Source organism: Stenella coeruleoalba (genome assembly GCF_951394435.1).
Source record: "Stenella coeruleoalba genome assembly, chromosome: 8".
Taxonomy (NCBI): Eukaryota; Metazoa; Chordata; class Mammalia; order Artiodactyla; family Delphinidae; genus Stenella; species Stenella coeruleoalba.
In genome coordinates, this window is record NC_137154.1 from 82,424,491 (window position 1) to 82,444,606 (window position 20,116).

The 20,116-nt window shown below is 34.9% G+C and overlaps 1 protein-coding gene across 2 annotated transcripts in view; it reads left to right on the forward strand.

Annotated features, from left to right (window-relative positions):
• CWF19L2 (CWF19 like cell cycle control factor 2) overlaps positions 1-20,116 on the forward strand; it is a 194,148-nt gene that overhangs the window by 63,613 nt on the left and 110,419 nt on the right. For both annotated transcript variants that reach the window (XM_079929782.1, XM_079929783.1), the window contains exons 7-10: positions 2,484-2,593; positions 8,826-9,484; positions 14,134-14,230; positions 15,826-15,918. In XM_079929782.1, the coding sequence (XP_079785908.1) occupies positions 2,484-2,593; positions 8,826-9,484; positions 14,134-14,230; positions 15,826-15,918 (959 nt within the window). The remainder of the gene's footprint in view (positions 1-2,483; positions 2,594-8,825; positions 9,485-14,133; positions 14,231-15,825; positions 15,919-20,116) is intronic.

A 20,116-nucleotide genomic window follows, 5' to 3' on the forward strand; every position in this document is an offset into this window, starting at 1 on the left:
GGGGTTGTGTTCCTGTCTTGCTGGTAGTTTGGCCTGAGACATCCAGCACTGAAGCTTGCAGGCTGTTGTGGGGAGCCAGGTCTTGCTGCTGAGATGAGAACCTCTGGGAGAGCTCACACTGATTAATATTCTCTGGGGCCAGGAATTCTCTGGAGGTCCAGTGGCCAGGACTTCATGCTTCCACCACAGGGCTCAGTTTCAACCCCTGGCTGGGGAACCAAGGAAGAACTTGCAAGCCACGTGGTGTGGCCAAAAACAAACAAACAAAAAACAACAAAAAAACCCAGAAAAGAGACAAAAACCAAGAGAAACAGAAAACTAAAAAGAAGCAAACAAAACCAAAAAGATCCCAAAAAACCCCACAAATAATAAAGTAGACAACCACCAACCAAACAAAAATACCTCAAAATGAAAACAAACAATAGAAACATAACTAACAAAAACAAAAGAAAAACAACACAAAAAGCAAAGACTACAAAAAATAAACACACAAAAATGACAAGAAAACAAAGTGAAACAAACAGAAAAAGAGAAAAAAAGCTCCAAAACAGAAAAGAAAAAAAAGAAGACAAAAAGAAACAAAAATGACAAAACAAACAAAAAAACCCAATAGACCAATAAAAAATTAAAAAATAAAAATTTTAAATGAATTAAAACAGCAAAACAAAACAACAAAATAATCCCTGGGGGCTCTGCTATCTGTGTCTTTGCCCCCATGGTGAGCCATTTCCAACCTCCACCTCCCCAGGAGGCCCTCAAAGACCTTTCAGGTAAGTTTCTGGACCTGCTGTGGGCAGTGTGGTTGCAACACAGATTCTGACCTGCCCCAACTCCCATGTGCACATGTTCCCAAAGTCCACAGCTGCCAAAGCTAGACCCATCTCAGTTCTGGAAGCACTCATCTCTTCAGTTGTTCTGCAGGTGTTGGATATACCAGGCTGATCATGGGGGTTAAATCTGTGGCTTGTGCAGCTGCACGGAGAGATTTTAATTCCTCTTCCTTAGTCGTACAGCCATGGGGGCTCAGTTTTGGTTTCGGTCCCATCTCGGTGTGTGGGCTAACCTCAAGCATCTGCTCTCCACCCAGGCGAGTGGGGGCAAAGGCAGCAACTGAGTGGGAGACTCTTACTCGCTTAGGTGGGATTGGCCACAGGTGGTGATCGATTGGGGCATGCATGCTTGCTCAGGCAGGAGGGAATAAGGTGCCTATGACTGGGGCATGTGCACTTGCTCAGGTGTGAGGGGGACAAGGTTGCAATGACTGGGGCGTGGGCACTCTGTTGGGAATCCCTCCCAGTGGCCATGGAGGCCAGGGCTGGCATGTGGGGAGAGAGGCTGCGATGGGGGCCCCGCCCCTTGTGTGCCACTCAACAATGGCACCTTGCTTCTAAGGCAGTCCTACTTCTTCCAGGAGCATTCCCAGCTGCAGAGCTCCTCACTCCCGTCCCTTCAGGCCGTACAGGACTGCCAACAGCAGTCCTCTCCCTGGGTCTGCTCTCCTAACATCTCGTGTCAGCACCCAGCCCCTGCCCACGTTGGCAGACACCCATCTCAGGCTGAGGTGTGCAGGGCTGTGGTACAGACTGTCCATGGAAGTCTTGTTTTCTTCTGACTGCCACAGATCAGCCACTGTCCTTTCTTACAATAGCCCCCGAATCCACCCCTTTCAGCATATTTTGCCACTGGTAAGGGGGCCTCCCTGGGTTTGGTAATCTCTCCTCTCCTTCAGCTCCTCCCCAGGAGTGTGGATTCCATCCCGTTTCCTCTTTTCCTTTTCTTCCCTTTCTGTCCTTCATCCTACCTGGTTACACAGGGATCTTCTCTTGTCCTTTTAGGTGTCCAGGATCCTGTGCTAGTGTTCAGCAGGTGCTCTATGCAAATTGTTCCACTTGTAGATATATTCTCGATGTACTTGTGGGGAGAAGTGAACCCCAGGTCCTCCTATTCCACCCTCTTGACTGCTCTCAGCTCCTTATTTGTTCTTTGTGTTGTATCTGAAACAGCTTTTCTACCCCATGTGTGTACCTTTATTCCTTATTTATTTCTAGGAATGCCCTTCCTACTCTTATCTTTTATTATAGAAATCCAACTCATTTTTTCAGCCTGGTTTGTGAAATTTTCCCTGACCTCACATTTAGAGGCAATCGTTCCTTTTTTTTCATTTTTATATAACTTTTTAGCTGTTTATAATATTTATCAAATATTATCTTTGTTATAATTATTTATGTCTTTTTATCCTCATTCTCTTAGATGGCAGTGTTTTTGAGGGTAGTTTTATTTTTTCCTTTCTCATAATTGTAGAACTGCACCTTGCATATATAGGCACTCAAGTATATGTTGAATTTTAAATGTATTTATGATTTTTATATATTCAAGGAATAATATGTAATTTTATAGTTAGAAATCATTGTAGTAGCAATAAGTATTCTGTCATAACCATGTGAAAAGTATAACTGACATTTAATATTGGAATTTAATTTCAGTAGTAGAAGATGGTGGTTTAAGCTGGCTAAGGAAGTCTTACCAAAGAATGAAGGAACAAGCTGAGAAACAAAATAGAAATTTAGAAGACATTGTAGCTGAAAGATATGGGGTAAGTATTAAGGAGCTACATATTATTTTCAGAGTTATATGAGAAATTAACTTTGTCAGTGTTTTGTGCCAGGAAACACTTTTGAATTGACTTGATACTAAATTTCAAATGTGTATATTGCTATAGCCATTTTTTCCTTTTCATTTTTATGTAAACCTATGTAGCATATTTGAATATAAAACTCAATGAATATAAAACTTAAGTATGTAAAATTTAAGTATGCATGTGTTTAATGTAAAAGCAACGTTTTCTTCTTGTGAGGAAATTTAAATAATATAGGAAAGCCTCCATAGTATACCTCTGGACATAACCACTGTTAAAAATTTTGTATATATCAGAGATTTTATTTTATTTCAGAGTTTTTGTTGTATTCCGGAGTTTCAGATTGTAACAGTTTTTTTGTTGTTGTTTAGAGAGTGTGCTTTTAAAAAGTGATATTTATTTTTTCTTCCAGTTTTATGAAATATACTTGACATACTTGACATATACTTGACATAACAGCACTATATAAGCTTAAGATATGCAGCATAATGATTTCACTTACATACATCATGACATGATTACCAAGTGTGTGTGTGTGTGTGTGTGTGTGTGTGTGTGTATGTGTATGTACAAAACAATGGAATCATGCAGCAGTATATTTTAGAACCAGCTCCCCCATTTACCATGGGTGAATAATCTTTCTGTTTCAGTAGCTATTGATATCCTGTTTTTCTTTTTTAATTTCAGAAGAAAGAAGGCTTAGGAAGGAGTAGGCAAACAAAGAAAGTGAGAGAGAAAAATTATCCTTTGTTTTAAGAGAATCTTTGTTAATATTTTGATTTTTTTTTAGATTTTTTTCTGGTTATTATATACTTTTAAAATAAACAGTTTCATAAAAGTAGGCTCGGGCTTCCCTGGTGGCGCAGTGGTTGAGAGTCCACCTGCCAATGCAGGGGACACGGGTTCGTGTCCCGGTCTGGGAGGATCCCACATGCCGCGGAGCGGCTGGGCTCGTGAGCCATGGCCGCTGGGCCTGCGCGTCCGGAGCCTGTGCTCCGCAACAGGAGAGGCCACAACAGTGAGAGGCCCGCGTACCGCAAAAAAAAACAAAAAAAAAAACAAAAAAAACCCCCAAAAAAAACAGGCTCATAGAATACATCCTGATTCTTTCACTTACACAAACAGACATAGTTGGTTGCCAGTAAATGTATATATTTTAATGACCTCTTAATATTTACATATATATATTTATATGATTTTACCATTATTTATTTAATTGTCAGTGGAGGGACATTTATATATTTTTATTTTCTCCGCTGTTAAACAACACTGTGCTGATCATCTTTTCCAATGCATTTTTCATACTTACCTGGTTATTTTCTTACATGAATTGCTAAAAGGGAAATTGTCAATTTAGAGGATATAGACACTTAAAATGAGATATGTATTGCAAAATTTCTGTACAGAAATATTGAAGAAATTATACTGTCAGTAAAATGACTTTTGTTACATGGTTTTCAATAGTAGTACTATCATTCTTTATACTTTGTGCTACTGTGATTGGTAAGCAGACTTTTTCTTTGCTTTTATTTTTATACATTTGTTTACTAGCAAAGTGGGATATTTTTTCATATTTTTTTGGCCATTTGATTGATTATTGATGGTATTTACCCATTTGGGGATATTAATTTAAGACCTTTTAATAAGTCTGTTCAAATTTCTTCCTGTTAGTTTCATGTTCATTTTTTACTTTGTTTATATTTGCTATGAATATATTTTAAATATTTTTACGAACAAAACCTATCAGGTTTTTCTTTTATGACTTAATGTTATTGGTATAATTCATTGACAGGCCTTCTCCACCCCCAAGATCATAAAAATGCACACCTATATGTCCTTTGAGAACTTGTTCAGTTTTATTTTTATGGATAGCTTTAATATTTTTGAAATACATATTTGTGTATAGTTTAAAGTAAGCATTTAACTTTCCTTAAGTCTTTAGATAGTCATTTATAATATATTGAATGAATTATTTTTTCCCACTAATTAGAAATGATACATTTATTATATATTACATCATTTTTTATAAAATCAGTCTATTTCTTTACTCTCAAATCTATTTTATTGATTTTTTTGTTGTTTCCTGGAATTAGTATCATACTATTTTAATTACTGTAGTTTTCAGTAACTCATGCAGATAGCAAATAATTAGTGAACACCTACTATGTGACAGGGTAAGTCTCCTTTTATTAGTCACTAAAAAGTAACTTTACATTCTTATGTGTGCTTTTTTTTGTTGTTAAATTTAGAATCAATTTTGTCAAGTTCAAGCTCAAAAGAAACAGTTTTCCAAAATACATTATAAATTTACAACTCATTTTGGAATTTTGATTTAAATTTAATTAAATGTATAGATAAATCAAAGACAATTAATAGCTTTGTAATGTTGAGTAATCTCATCCTAAAATACTGATTATTTCTCAATTCAAAATTTTTTAAAATTTTTATTGGAGTAGGGTTGTTTTACAGTGTTGCATTAGATTCTACTGTACAGCAAAGTGTATCAGCTATACCTATACATATATCCCCTCTTTTTCGGATTTCTTTCCCATTTAGGTCACCACAGTCAATTCAGATTTCTATTTATGCTCTTCAGTACATTTCTCCATTCAGTTGTTAATGCATGTATCCTAAGATATTTTTATTTTTTTCAATTGTATGCTGAATCTTTGTTCTCTTATGTTTTCTGACTTGCCTGGTGCTAGTCTGCCCATTTTTTTTTAACTCTTGTCATTAAATCTATAGGGTTTTTTTTTTAATTGGGTTATATGGGAATATAGTTATATGCAAATGGTGATTACTTTTGCTTTTGCTACTCGGTATTACAATATTTCAACTTTCTTGTATTCTTGAAGTAGAATTTCAGAACTTTGATTAATAACACTTTTCTTTCTGTGTTTAAGTGATAACTTCTCGCATTTAAGATGAAGATTGTCATCTTTAGAAAGTATCTTTGCATTCAAAGTTTATTCAAAAGTGTTTTTTTGTTAATTTGCTTTTGCTTTTAAATTAGGAATGGGTATCTAAATTTTATGAAATAACTTTTTTGGTATCCTTTGATATAACTGTGATTTTTTTTTCTTTTGTTAATGAGATGAATTGCCTGAATACATTTCCTAACATTGGACCATTCTTGCATTCTTTGAATCCTATTTGATTATGGCATTTCCTTTAATATACCACTACATTAAATTTGTTAATATTTTATTTTGAATTTATATCTTTATTTATACATAACATGGCCTTTAGTTTCCTTCTTATGTTTTTTTAGGGGTTATTATGAGTTTATGTTTTGAATTGTGGACTTTTATATAAGTTCTTTATTTTTAAACCTTCGTTTTTTAGATTTTTTTTTGATGTGGACCATTTTTAAAGTCTTTATTGAATTTGTTACAGTATTACTTCTGTTTTATGTTTTGGTTTTTTGGCCGTGAGGCATGTGGGATCCTAGCTCCCCAACCAGGGATTGAACCCTTACCCCTTGCATTGGAAGGTGAAGTCTTAACCACTGGACCACCAGGGAAGTCCCTTATGTAATTTCTTAATGCTCTAGAACAGTTAAGAATCACAGAGTGAGGCATTTTGACATAGTAGTTAAAAACATTGGCTTTGTAGTCAAATAGTCCTGAATTTCAATACAGTGTTTGTTACTCTTGCTATGTGACCTTAGCTTCATTTTTATTTTTCATTTTAAAAACACAGCTATTAGTATCAATATCATAGAATTGTTGTGAACATTAATAATAATTTGAATGCTTTTTATCTGCCAGGTACTGTTAAAATACTTCATGTATAATTAAACTTATTTAATACCCATAATTGTACTATTTTCTTGTTTGGTAAATGAGGAAACTGAAGCAGACAGAGTTTAAATAAACAAGATTACGTAGCTCATGAGTAAATTTGAACCTAGGCATTGTTTGTAGAGCCCACTTAAATGATACAAAAGATGTAGTAAAATAAGCATTGGGTAAATTGTGGTAACTGCTGTTTTGGTTTTTATTATTACCATATTTTATTTAATCTAAGAAGCCACTAATTGTAGATACATCGTTAATTTATGTATCACCAAGAAAAAAAGAAGTTGCCTATGAGGCAATGCTTAAATTATGAAAATATTCCCCCCCACTGCCATCAGTTTCACTCTGTTGATGTTGTCATTAAATTTAAGAAACATGTTAAACCTGAATTTTTAAAATAATTTGAAAAAATGAAATATAATGGATTATCTCTGCCTAGACTAAGATGACAACTTTCCATCTCAACTCACATATTTTATTGAAATAATTTGAAATTTTAATTAGTTTACTATAAATTTAAAAAATATGCATGTGATTCTTGACAGTTATATTCTTCACAACTACAAGAACAATTATTTAGACTATTGCTATTTGGTTTATAGCATGCATTCCTTTTTTCAGAGATCTTTGCCCTAATTCATTTATGGTTTGGCTTAATGATCCTGAGTAATTTTCCCCCCAGAATTAGTAAGTGATTTACTTTTTGATTCCTTTCATTTTGGAAAATGACTTTCTTTTGTCCATGTCAAGGAAGGATAATTTGACTGAATTGAATTCTGTATATAGAATTACTATTGCCTTATAATTTTTTATCAAAATTTGATCTTTATTCCATTATCTTCTAGCATTTAGTATTGTAAGCAAATAGTTGATAGCAGTCTTTCTTTCCTTTGTAGGCAATGTGTTATTTACCTAACTCACGTTTGTTTACATGCTCACACTCCCTTCTCCCCTGATCCAATCTTTGTGAAGAATTTTTTTTCTGAATGAATTTTGAGACTCAGGAATTAGGATTTTTTATGTATGAGTCTTTGTATGCTTCACTTTCTCTCCTCCCTTAAGGCTGTTGGGTGAGCCCTTTGGATCTAGAAAGTTAGCTGAGGAAATTTTCTCTCTTTTTTTTGTTAATGCTCCTATTATCTTTGCTTTTTTCTTTCTGAAAGTACTAGCATATGCATATTAGATTCTGTAGAATTAATTGTTCATGTGTCTTCTCCCTGTAACTTAAATCAATTTACCATTTTTTCCTAAGTATAGCAAATTCCCAGGCTAGTGTTGAATTCACAAATTTGGATTCAACACTTTCTATTCTTCTACTCACTACATGCATAGTTTTGAACATAGTTTAATTATAAGTCTTTATTATTCTTGAATGGCTCTTTTTTATGAGAATCTATTTTGTTTTAGTATTTTAGTAACGTCTTGACTGTCACTGACTGTAGGAATTATTATTATTATTATTTTTTGCGGTACACGGGCCTCTCACTGTTGTGGCCTCTCCCGTTGCGGAGCATAGGCTCCGGACGTGCATGCTCAGCGGCCATGGCTCACGGGCCCAGCCACTTCGCGGCATGTGGGATCTTCCTGGACCGGGGCACGAACCCGTGTCCCCTGCATCGACAGGCGGACTCTCAACCACTGTGCCATCAGGGAAGCCCCATAGGAATTATTATTATTTTTTAATTATGTTTTTATTGTTTTCTGAATTACATTTTGTTTTAGTGCTGGTCATTTGGTCAAAGGGCTCCTTTTGAGCTCCCAGGATTTTTTCATTATTTGGTAATTTTTCATTGGTTATTCATATTTTTTAAGTGTTCATTTTATGGTAGTGTGTTTCCTTGCTAGGGCTGCCAAAACACAGCTCCACAGGCTGGGTGGCTTAAACAACAGAAATTTTTCTTACAGCTCAGGAGAATGGAAGTCCAAGATCAAGATGTTAGAGGGTTTGGTTTCATCTGAGGCTTCTCTTCTTGATTCATAAATGACTGCCTTCTTGCTCTGTCCTCACATGAACTTTTCTCTGTGTGTGCACATTCCTCATGTCTCTTTGTGTGTCCAAATTTCTTCTTCTTACAAGGACATCAGTCATACTGGATTAGGGCCTAACCCAATGACCTCATTTTAACTTAATCACTGCTTTAAAGATCCTGTCTACAAATGTGGTCATATTCTGAGGTACTAGGGATTAGGGGTTCAACATATAAATTTGGGGGGGACATATTTCAGGCCATGTCAGGTAGGATGACTGTATGGGTCTTTTATTACCCTTTGTTGAGTTTTTCTTTCGTTGTGCTACATGACAGTGTATCGTGACACAGTGGCATGTGGGGTACAAGTCATTGAGCCATTTTTAATTTTAAATATCTTGTTTAATTTTTCCTCCTTTCTAGTCAATGGAAATCTTCCAGTTGAAATTAAAAGAAGCTGAGAAAACTGCGTTTATGAAAGAAGACTGCAGACGAGAACGGTGGAGGAAACCAGCATACTCAGAGAGAGCACAAAGTAGTCAGGAAAGTAGAAAATCAGACTTGGTAAAATATAATAAAAGTTCAAGAGATAGATATAATACAACAGATATTGCAAAGAATATCAATAAAGATAAGTTTAGTGGTGATGAAAAAGATAGTAGATCTGGGTCTTTAGAAGCATGTAGAAGAGAATTGAGTCCAAAACAAAATCAAGAGTTTTCTTCTCATATAAATTTGAGACCTAAATTCTTAAGACCCTCTGATGCAGAACTGTCATTTCATAGCAAGGACAGAAATTTTGAACCATCTAGTTCATCTTCAGCACTGGTCTCTCAGGATTCTGTACATTGTGGTTTTCAAAAATCCACAGAGAACAGTGAGGAAAGTTTATCATGGTGGAGTCGATCTGATGAGAGAGAAGGAGACAGGAAACATTCAAATCGAAAACCATTAGAAACCAGTCACAGTGTTGACCGTGGACAAGTTTCAGAAGACGTGAGAGAAAAATCACAGGGTGAAAGCTTGAGAGAGGACTCTCTGAAAAAAGAACACCTACAGGATACAAAGTCTTCGCTTGCTGGGTATTTTTTCATTTATTTTTTAAACTGATAAATGAATATTAAGGTCCAGAGGATTCAGGGAACTGAACTGTATTTTTAGAGCATCAGTTACTAATTAGATATGAGTTATGATTTTCTATTTCTTAAATTCAATGGAAGAGATAGGATATGTACTTTTAACAATTCAGTAGTTCCGTTTTGTGAATTGTATTTCATTTCACAGTATATTTAACAAAAAGAGCTGGAAGATGAATTCAGTAGCTATATAGTCCCTCAAAATTTATTGCTTTTTTGCAATCTAAAAAACTAAATGAGTTTAGTAATTCTTTTAAATGGATATGCCACAAGAAATATTTTGGTAGATTTTGTTAGTACTGCCATATTACTTCCAAAGGAAATTGCTGCATTTTAAAGTATAATCATAATTGTAAATATTGCATGCCTACTGGAGGTCTGGGAGACTGAAGGAAAATATGCTGCCATAGCCCAAATATAAAGTGGAAAAGATATGTGAAATATCCTGCAGAGGGAAGCATGAATTTTGGTGGTGGTTTTGCAGAGAAAGAAATCCACTTTGATAGTTGTCAGGTTTTAAAGCTAATGTTAGAGGTTTTTTTTTTATACACATATCTTTAAAAAAAATTATTTAGGCTGCGCTGGGTCTTAGTTGTGACATGTGGGATCTTTAGTTGCGGCATAAGGACTCCTTAGTTGAGGCATGCATGCAGGATCTAGTTCCCTGACCAGGGATCGAACCCAGATCCCCTGCAGTGGGAGCACAGAGTCTTACCCACTGGACCATCAGGGAAGTCCCCTAATGTTAGAGTTCTGAAAGCAAAATATAGATAGGATAGTGGTTGTACCCATAATGATTAGGAAAATCGGCAGCACTTATTGGTTTTATTATTCTTGTACCTGTAGCACTTATATATAGGGCTGAGTCAGTCGATCAGGAAACCCAGGTTGAATGGGATCAAACCTAGGAAAACTTGCTTTAGCCATAGGGCTGGCACTATTTGAAATAGCCATAAACAGAAAATGAGTATCCAAAGGATAATAACTAACTTATACTTGAATGATCATTAAAATATGTTTTAAAATACCACCAAATGAATGGGACACTGAAGGAAGAGGTTTTAGGAAATAATAGAATTCATTGGTGGCAGTAGTAGGTATAAGCATTGTGGTTTGGGGTCATGAGTCTGGTAAATCACTTTTGTTAGTGACTCCATCTGAAGCTGTGGATTATAGAGCACAGTGTGTAGCTTTCAGTAGGAGGGAGGCAGGGAAGCTGGCAAAATCTGGACTGAATGATGGGAGGCCCAGTCACATGGGCTCTGGTTCACGTCAGGGCTTTGTTCCCAGGAAGCGAAAGGAGAAATCCAGTTGTATTGACCGGATAAACATGGTAGGGATTAGAGAATGTCTAAGGCTGTATACATATATAATTGTCCGGGCTTCACTCCAGGTAGTCTGGAAGGTAGACTGTTTCCAGTCACCAGTTGCCAGTGGGATGAGGCTCTTATTTCCTGATATCATTAGGGTTGGCTTAACATTTGGGTGATCTGTAGGTTTTTACTTCTGTGACTGCAGCTAAGCAGAATATGTAAGCAATCTTACATTGTTAATATTCCTTCTGGTTCTATAATTGCTTCATGTTTATATGTTGTAAGCTTCTGATAGATATACTGTAATACAGGAACTCATTGAAAGCTTTATGTTTTGGTCTGAAGACAGTATTCTTTGTTAGCTGTGTTAATTTTGATGTTACAGATGTTTTGAGGCTTTCCATGAATTCCATGATTGGCTGGAGAGGGAAAGGACAGTCTAGGAATATTCCACATATATGTAAACAAAAAAGAATTCCTGAGCATGTAGAGTGATATAAAGTGAGAAACCAAGTGTGGGACCTTGAAGAATGCCTGTTTTCAGGGAGTGGAAAGATTCAGTGAAGGATTGTTAGAAGCTGTTAATTTGTCTGAACATTATCCTGGGTATATGTTGAATTCTTTATAAAATGCCAGAATTTTAGGGAGCTTTAGAACCAATGAATTTTAGAACTAGGAAAAAATCATAGAACTGATTTTATAACTATGAGAAATTATAGACTGACCTGGGCATTTTCCAGATGCAGAGACCGAGGCAACTGAGATTGTGACTTGCACAGTGCTATGTAACTGGGGTTGCCAGATTTAGCAAATAAAAATGTTTGGACATACTTAAACTAAAAAAATATATTTTTTTTTTACCTGAAATTCAAATTTAACTGCGTGTCATGTGTTTTATTTGGCAACTGTACGTAGCACTTGGCCATTTCTTGGGTCTGTGACCTTTTAAATATTTAAGTATTAAATATTTACCCTTGTAGTCATCATTTCTGTTGCTCTTCCTTCCTTTGGGTTTATCCATGTTTCAGTCTGGTATACTTTTTTTTCTGCCTGAAGGCTTTTCTTTAATATTCTTTCAGCTTTGTATGTTTGAAAAACTCTTCATTTCACTTTTCTTTTAAAGATATTTTCACTTGATATAGAATTCTAGGTTGGCATTTTAAAGTACTTTAAAGATATTGCTACTCTTTTCTTGCTTACATTTTTTCTGATGAGCAATCTGCTGTCATACTTTCCTTTGTTTCTATGTGCATAACTGTCTTTTTTTTCCTCCTATGGCTGCTCTGAAATGTTCTCTTTATCACTAGTTTTGAGCAATTTGATTATGAAGTGCCTTGCTGTGGTTTCTTTTCAGGTAGTTTTTTTATTTGTCTTGTTTTTTTTTTTTTTGGTTTGTTTGTTTGTTTTTGCGGTACGCGGGCCTCTCACTGTTGTGGCCTCTCTCATTGCGGAGCACAGGCTCCAGACACACAGGCTCAGTGGCCATGGTTCACGGGCCCAGCCACTCCGTGGCATGTGGGATCTTCCCGGACCAGGGCACGAACCCGTGTCCCCTGCATCGGCAGGCGGACTCTCAACCACTGCGCCACCAGGGAAGCCCTGTCTTGTTTTTGTACTTGGGATTCTGTGAGCTTCTTGGATATGAAAGTTTTTTAGTTTTCAACATATTTGGTAAAATTTGGCCTTTGTTTCTTCTGTCTCTCATTTCTTTCAGGGACTCCAATAGCATGAATAGTAGGGTATTTAAGGTTGTCCCATAGCTCTCGGTTGTTCTTTTCCATTTTTAAAATTCTTTTTCTCTGTGTGTTTCATTTTGCATAGTTTCTAATGCTTCAAGTTAACTGATTTTTTCTTTTGCAGTCTAATCTTACATTAATCCTTTTCAGTGTATTTTTTTTATCTCAGACATTGTAATTTTCACTTGTAGAAACTAAATTCTTACCTATTTTATATCTTAGTTGTCTCTAACTTTTTGAACATATGGAATAAATTTATAATAATAACTTTTAATGCCCTTGTATGCTGTTTCTTACATCTGTGTCAGTTCTTGGTTTGATTGATAGCTTTTTCTCCTAATTATGTGTTTTACTTTTCTACATCTTTGCATGTCTGATAATCTTTAATTGGATACTAGATATTATGAATTTTACTTTGTGAGTGCTGGATATTTTTGCATTGCTGTAAGTATTCTTGAGCTTTATTTTGGGACCCAGTTAACTTAATTGGAGACTGTTTGGTCCTTTTGACTCCTGCTTTTAATATTTGTTAGGTGGGCTGAGAGCAACATTTAGTCTAGGACTTATTTCCCACTAATGAAACAAGACCTTTAATATTCTACCCAGTGCTTTCAGAATTATGAATTTTCCTAGTCTGACTTGTAGGACCAGGCACTATTACCAGGAATGCTGAATATCTCTTCCTTTAACCCTTTGGGATAGTTCTTTCCCTGACTCCAGGTAGTGTCTTGCTGAATACTCAACGGGAACTCTCTGCACTTCTCTGGGATCCTTTCACTGTGTAGCTCTCCCCTCTCTAGCTGCCTTGGACTCTTAGCTATGTCTCTCGCATTAAGGAGTCCTTCATGCTCTCCCTGGGTTCACCCTCCCTGCACTGTAGTCTCAAATCTTTCTTAAGGCAGTAAGTTGGGACAACTTTGTATATGCCAGGAATCTGACCTTGGCTGGAAATTTCTCTTTTCTCTTGTGAGGCTTCCATAGTATAGGTTTCACACGTGATATTAGTTGTAAATTAGTTTATGTTGTCTAATTCTGGGTTGACTTTGCAAGAGCACATGGTCACTGTTTTTATTCTTTAAATGCAGTTAAATGTAATTTCCTGATTATAGTTTCTTAGATTATCAGTAATTTATCACATTGAATGAGAAGAGTTTCCCTAGCTGTGTAGAGTTATGGCCTGATTCTAGAGTTTTAATTTTTTGTTTGTTTATTTCTTTTTTAGAATGAGTATGGGAATATTAAGTAATGAAGAATAGCTGACATATTATTTTTCTCATTGCTACTGGATCTTTGGTCAGATATTATAACTGCCATAGGCCATCATGACATTGTAACATAGAATCTTTAAGTACTGATTTATGGTGGAGCACTGAGGGTTATTTATTTATTTATTTAATATACTAGAATCATGATCTATTTGTGCTGAATGCTTTGTTAAGGTCAATTAAAGTAACATTTGAATATTGGTGATGTTACTTGCAACAACTTACTTCTTGTTAATATGTACCTGTATTTCATATGCTCTTAATCTGTCCTGTTCAAACAGGAGTAGTCCAGTGGATGACTCTATCCACATCTTGAGTGTTGATGAGAAGAACAAGTTGGGAGCCAAGATTATCAAGGCAGAGATGATGGGAAATATGGTAAGACTTGTATGTTGTTCTTTTGGAGAATATTTGCTAAATATTTAACTTCTTACAAGTAATTTTGGAAGTTCCTTAGCTATGTGGATGTAGCACTCTTTGAAAATAACTGCTGCTTATTGATTCTTTGAAGAAATTCTTGAACACTTCTAAGAACAGTGCTGTCTACTTCTAAGTAAGTTATGTAATTTGTCAAATTTCTGAAATTTAAGATTCTAGGGAACTAAATGCTTTTTAATTTTCTTTTTAACTTGGATATTTGCTTTATTATTGTATTTATAACTTATTGAGCGTATTTGAGGGAGATAAAGATGTCACTGTCTTCTTTCCCTTTTTTAGTCATATTTTGTTAAGAATGTGTATTACTTTCTTAAATTCCCTTACTTAGGAACTTCAAAAATGAGCTAATAAAAAGGATGGTTAACTCATTTTTTCAAATCTTAAGGCAATATATTTGTGCCTGACAATGTGTTAAATGCTCTGTGTAGATTAGCTCACTTTATTCCCATAATAATGTTGTGATTTGAAACTTACTTAACTCACAATTGAATAGAAATCAGAATTATTTGGTAAGAGTGGCACCTATCTATTTATTATATTGTCACATTTATATTATACAAATACTGTTACATTGGACATGGCAGAATAACAAAGGCAGCTTTCCATGTCTTGACAAAATTGATTCCCTCGTGGTCATATGTATGTACGCATCTCAAATCCAAATATAAGTGATCTTAAGTAGTGTTCTGTTTTGGTGTACCATCCGTATGACACTCTTTAGTAGAACAAAAAGTAGCCAAACATGATAACTTCTGTTTTTATTAGTTTATATCTGTAATAAAAGTCATATTTGCTGCAATCTGGTAACACTGAACTTAAGCTCAACCCAGAAATTAGTAAGCAAGACAGACCACCACCAACAACAGCAAGAAAATAACATATGAATTTTGAAAGCACAATGAAATTAGTTAAAATAGTGAAAGAGAGATCACCAAGTTAAGAGGTTAACATGTTAAAAGAAGTGTTCTGTGTTCATGGAACTACTGCAGTGGAGAATGCTGTCTTTGCTTGTCATATAATTCTGTTTATTTATTTCATTGTGATTTATTGCTTTATATGTCAGTTTTGTAATATAAATTTTTATAGATTTCCTAGGGTTAAAATGAAATACATTCAGAATTTTAATCTAAATTCCTTAACAATAAAGAAGGTAATATTTTAAATCTTGCGATGGCTTTCTTTTTACAAATAACTGAAATTCTGAGTATTGGAAGTTTATAATATCTAAGGAATTATAAAAATGCCATTCTTAAGGTTATGTATTTCTTTCATTTCCCTATCTTCCCTAAAATATATGTCCTTGTAATTATTTACCTTCAAAGCATAAACAATTTCTACAGGTATTTGAGAATTTTGTTACCCAGAAGAGTTCTTTAAAAAGTAACATACTAGGCTGTGAGTTGGTAACTAGATTTAGGTGAGAGCTACTTGGATGTTTGCTATGCTGTTTTCCCTGTTGTTAAGTGAATTTGAAATATTCTACAAATGAAGAAACTATGTTATCACACCTGTTTTTCTTGTCTTTCTATTTGAAGGAATTAGCTGAACAACTTAAAGCCCAACTTGACAAGGCAAATAAATTTGAAGACAGCATAACACAGATATCATCAAAAAAATCTGGGGTAGAGGTAAGTAATAAAAGTTTGTTTATAGGTAGCCAGTTACCTTATATAATACTTCTACTTGGCAGTGGTAATATTTTAATGTTAAATGTGTCTATATCTGTGTCGGTGTGCTTGTATGTTTTTATGCTTGTTTGCTTGTTTTTAAAATTTATTTGCGTATGTATTCTCTCATGTTCCACCATTGTATCCTGGTGGAAAAAAGCCTAGGCCTACAGCTAGGCCTAGGGCCAAGGAGACCTGGTTTTTTTCTGGGCTCTGCCATTTACTGACTGACCTTGCACAAGTCAAGGTCATTATCTCCTCCTCCAGAATGAGAGACTTGAATTTGGTATCCATTTCATGTAAAATATTTTGTTCTAGGATTCATTCACCTATCTGTTGGTCAGTAAAACAGATAAAAACACCTGTCTGCATGGAATTCTATTTGGGTACTAAGAGAGAGGTAATAAATTGTAAAAATAAAAAAAAAGTTATATATCTTAGGCAGGGTGGTAGGGATCTTGAGTGCCAGGTATGCTGTATGTTTATGTGTATGTGTATGTCTTGGGATGCACAGGCTAATTCTCATTGAAAAAGTGACATTGATACAAGGACTTGAAGGAAGTTAAACAGTGATCTTTGTGGATCTGAGTGAAGAGCACTGTGGACATAAGGAACAGAGAATTTAAAGTTCCAAAGACTGGACATGTGTCCAATGTGTAGGAAGAACAGCAAGGAGACCAGTGTTGTTGGAGTGGAATGAATGAAAGAGAGGAAAGTAGAAGATCCAGATTAGAGAGATTGTGGGAGGCCAGATCATGTTATGCTTAAAAGTCATAGTAAGGAAGTATTGAGTTGGCCAAGAAGTTTGCTTGGGTTTTCATACCATCTTATGGAAAAATCCTAATGAACTTTTTGACAAACCCAATAAGTTTTTATTCTGGGTGAGAGGTAAAGCTATTTAAGATTTTTGAGCAGAAAATGTATTTTGACAGGACCATCCTGGCTTCTTTGTTAAGAGTAGATTGGGGGAGAATAAGGTCAGACATAGGGTCTAGTTAAGCTTTTGCCATGATACATACAAGAAACGATAGTGGACTTGACCAAGATAGTAGCTGAAGAGATGATTAGAAGTGATTAAAGTTTTTATATGCATAAATGTTTTCTGTGTATATTTTGAAGGAGAGCGGACAGGATTTTTATGATGGTTTAGATGGGAGGGGAATATGAATTAAAGAGAAGAGGAAAAGTAGACTCCAGAGATTTTTGCCTGAGCAGCTGGAAGACTAGAATGGCCATTATTTGAGATGTGGGAGAAAGAGTAGGTTTGGAGCAAAGATTGGAAGTTCTGTTTTGGGTATACTGAGCTTGGATGTCTTTTAGATGTGAAACAAGTAGAGCTATCAAGTAGGCAGATGGATATAGTTGGGAGTTGAGAGAAACCTGAACTGGAAATAGAAATTGGGGCATTATTAACATATAAATGGTGTTTAAATTCACAATACTGCATGAAATTACCACAGGAGTAAATGGATAGAAAAAGGCAAAGGATTGGTTTGGTTGCATTACAGTGTTGAGAGGTTTATAGAGTGGTTTATAACTGATTTTAAAGGACTATTCTCAAAGATTAATTTATGTAATTTAATGGTAGTGTGAGAAGAGGTGAGAATCTATGAAATCAGGTTTCATAGAATTTTTTCAAGCTTCACTTATTAATGACTTAGATAATAGTACAGAGAATATGTCTATGAAATAGGCTGTTTTTACTAAGTTGTGCTAGTCATGTTTTTTAAAAGTGGATAATTTGGAGTTTCTTGTACAGATTAAGGAATTGAGAATGGGAAACTATAAGTAGGATTAAAAAGTAGGGACTAAAAGAGTATAGCTAAAACTACTTATACTGTGTACACTTTTGCCAGATTTATTTTTTCAAGTGTCTTTGTGGTCATAATACTTTTGTACTCTGAAACTTTTATGTGGTTTCTTAGTGCTAACTATATAAAGTACTAGATCTTCCTGCAGTATATCCTTCCAAAGTATAACCCGTTTTCCAGCCTTACCTCCAAAGCTTTTTTATACGTAACCTACATGTTTCTTTGACATTTACGTATGCTATTAATTATCTGTGCCGGATATCACCCTCTTGAGGCTATCCACTTTTCATTTTGTCTTTAGTCCATTTTGAAGTCTTTTTTCTCATCCTTTTGAACAGTTGTAACCTTTTTCTCTTTTGAAACTTAAAGCCTTTTAAAATATTCTCTGCGGAATTTGTCTTTTCAAATTATGTATATTTGTATTCTTGTTATACCTATCTCTTTTTTGATACTTGTCACTTTATATGAGAGGGTTCTAAAACTGTGGCTGAATTTCAGGGGATTCTTGAAATTGAAAGCAGTTCATCTGAAAAAATTGAAGCAGATCTTCTATTAAATAACATTTCTTCTGCTGTTCTAAGGATATTGTAGAGTACTGACAGACTATATCTCATCCCTTGAGCATATATCTCTATACCATTACTGATTTCTTTATGTTTTTCAGCTCCTCCTAGCTTTTGAGCATTGTATCTCATAACTCAGGGAAGTAGAACTCAAAGTTGTATTCAAAGTAGAATTTCTATTTGTGAGTCTCTTTTGGAAACTGTATAGCCCTTTGAAGCTTCAAATAGAAAGGTTTTTATTCTATGGATTCTTTTTTTTTAAACATTTTTTCCTAGTTTTATTGAGAAATAATTGACATACATCACTGCTTACAGTGTAGAGCATGATGATTTGATTTACATATGTTGTGAAATGATTATCACAACAGGTTTAGTTAACATCCATCATCTCATATAGATATAATAAAAAGAAAAGAAAAAATCATTGTGATGAGAACTCTTAGGATCTACTTTCTTAACAGTTTTCCCGTATATCATACAGCATGTTAACTATAGCATCATGTTGTGCATTACCTGTCTAGTACTTATTTGTCTTGTAACTGGAAGTTTGTACATTTTGACCACCTTCCTCCAATTCCCCCACCCCTAGGATGTGCACAGTTTAACTGTGAAAAAGCACCTATTAAATTCATACAAACGAATGGAGTGATAATTATAGGAATTTCAGGTATCAGCAGTGTTTTTCTTTTGGGGATGGTGGTGTGTGGATGTAACGTGGGAGAGACAGCTATACAGGGTGGCCAGGGAAGGGGATCTTTCTGCAATTTCTGAAACTATACCTGTAGGTTGTCACTTTTTATTTATTTATTTGGTTACAAGTATTATTTATTTATTTATTTATTTATTTGGAGTATAGTTGATTTACAGTGTTGTGTTAGTTTCAGGTATACAGCAGTGTGAATCAGTTATACATATACATATAACCACTCTTTTTTTTTAGATTCTTTTCCCATATAGGCCATTACAGAATACTGAGTAGAGTTCCCTGTGCTATACAGCAGGTTCTTATTTCCTAAGGATTCTTTGACCAGAAAAGAAAATTTCATTCTTCTCTGCAGAGATAGGGCACTTGCACATTTAGTTAAAGCTTTACTAGGCATATATGTAAAAAAAACCTTTGCCAACAATTCTGAAAGAATTCTCTTTCAGAGAATTCAAAGAATGCCATTAAAGTCATTTATTCTATCAGGGTCAATGCCTTGGTTTATCTACCTTTCAAAGTAGTTTGTTAAAAAATGAAAGTACAAAGTTGTTTACTACAACAAAGAAATGTGCTGATATTTTAGAGGAAAATCCTGAAATACTTCTGATAGAAATTTTGCCTTTTCAGAGAAAAGAAAATCCCACTCATAGAACATTGAACACTGTTCTTTCGTTACTTAGCTTATTTGTTAGAAATGTTAGATTGTACGAATAGGGTAAATCTCCTGAATCAGTGATCTATGAACATCTTTTTGGCTTTAGTGAAAATCCATCAGCACTTCTAATTGTTGGTTTGCTTATTTCTCTTACCCTTTAGAAGTTGAACTTTTTAGTGATTAGGACAAGGGCTATTTCAGTTTATATATATAGTGTCTATGGTAATGCTTGGCATATTGTAAGCAATCAGAAAATAATTGAAATATTTGTTTTATGAATGTCCTTGATTTATTTTGTTCCCCATAGTTTTCTTTCTTTTTCTTTTTCATATTATTTTCCATTATGGTTTATTATAGGATATTGAATATAGGTCCCTGTGCTGTACAGTAGGACCTTGTTGTTTATCCATTCTATATATAATAGTTT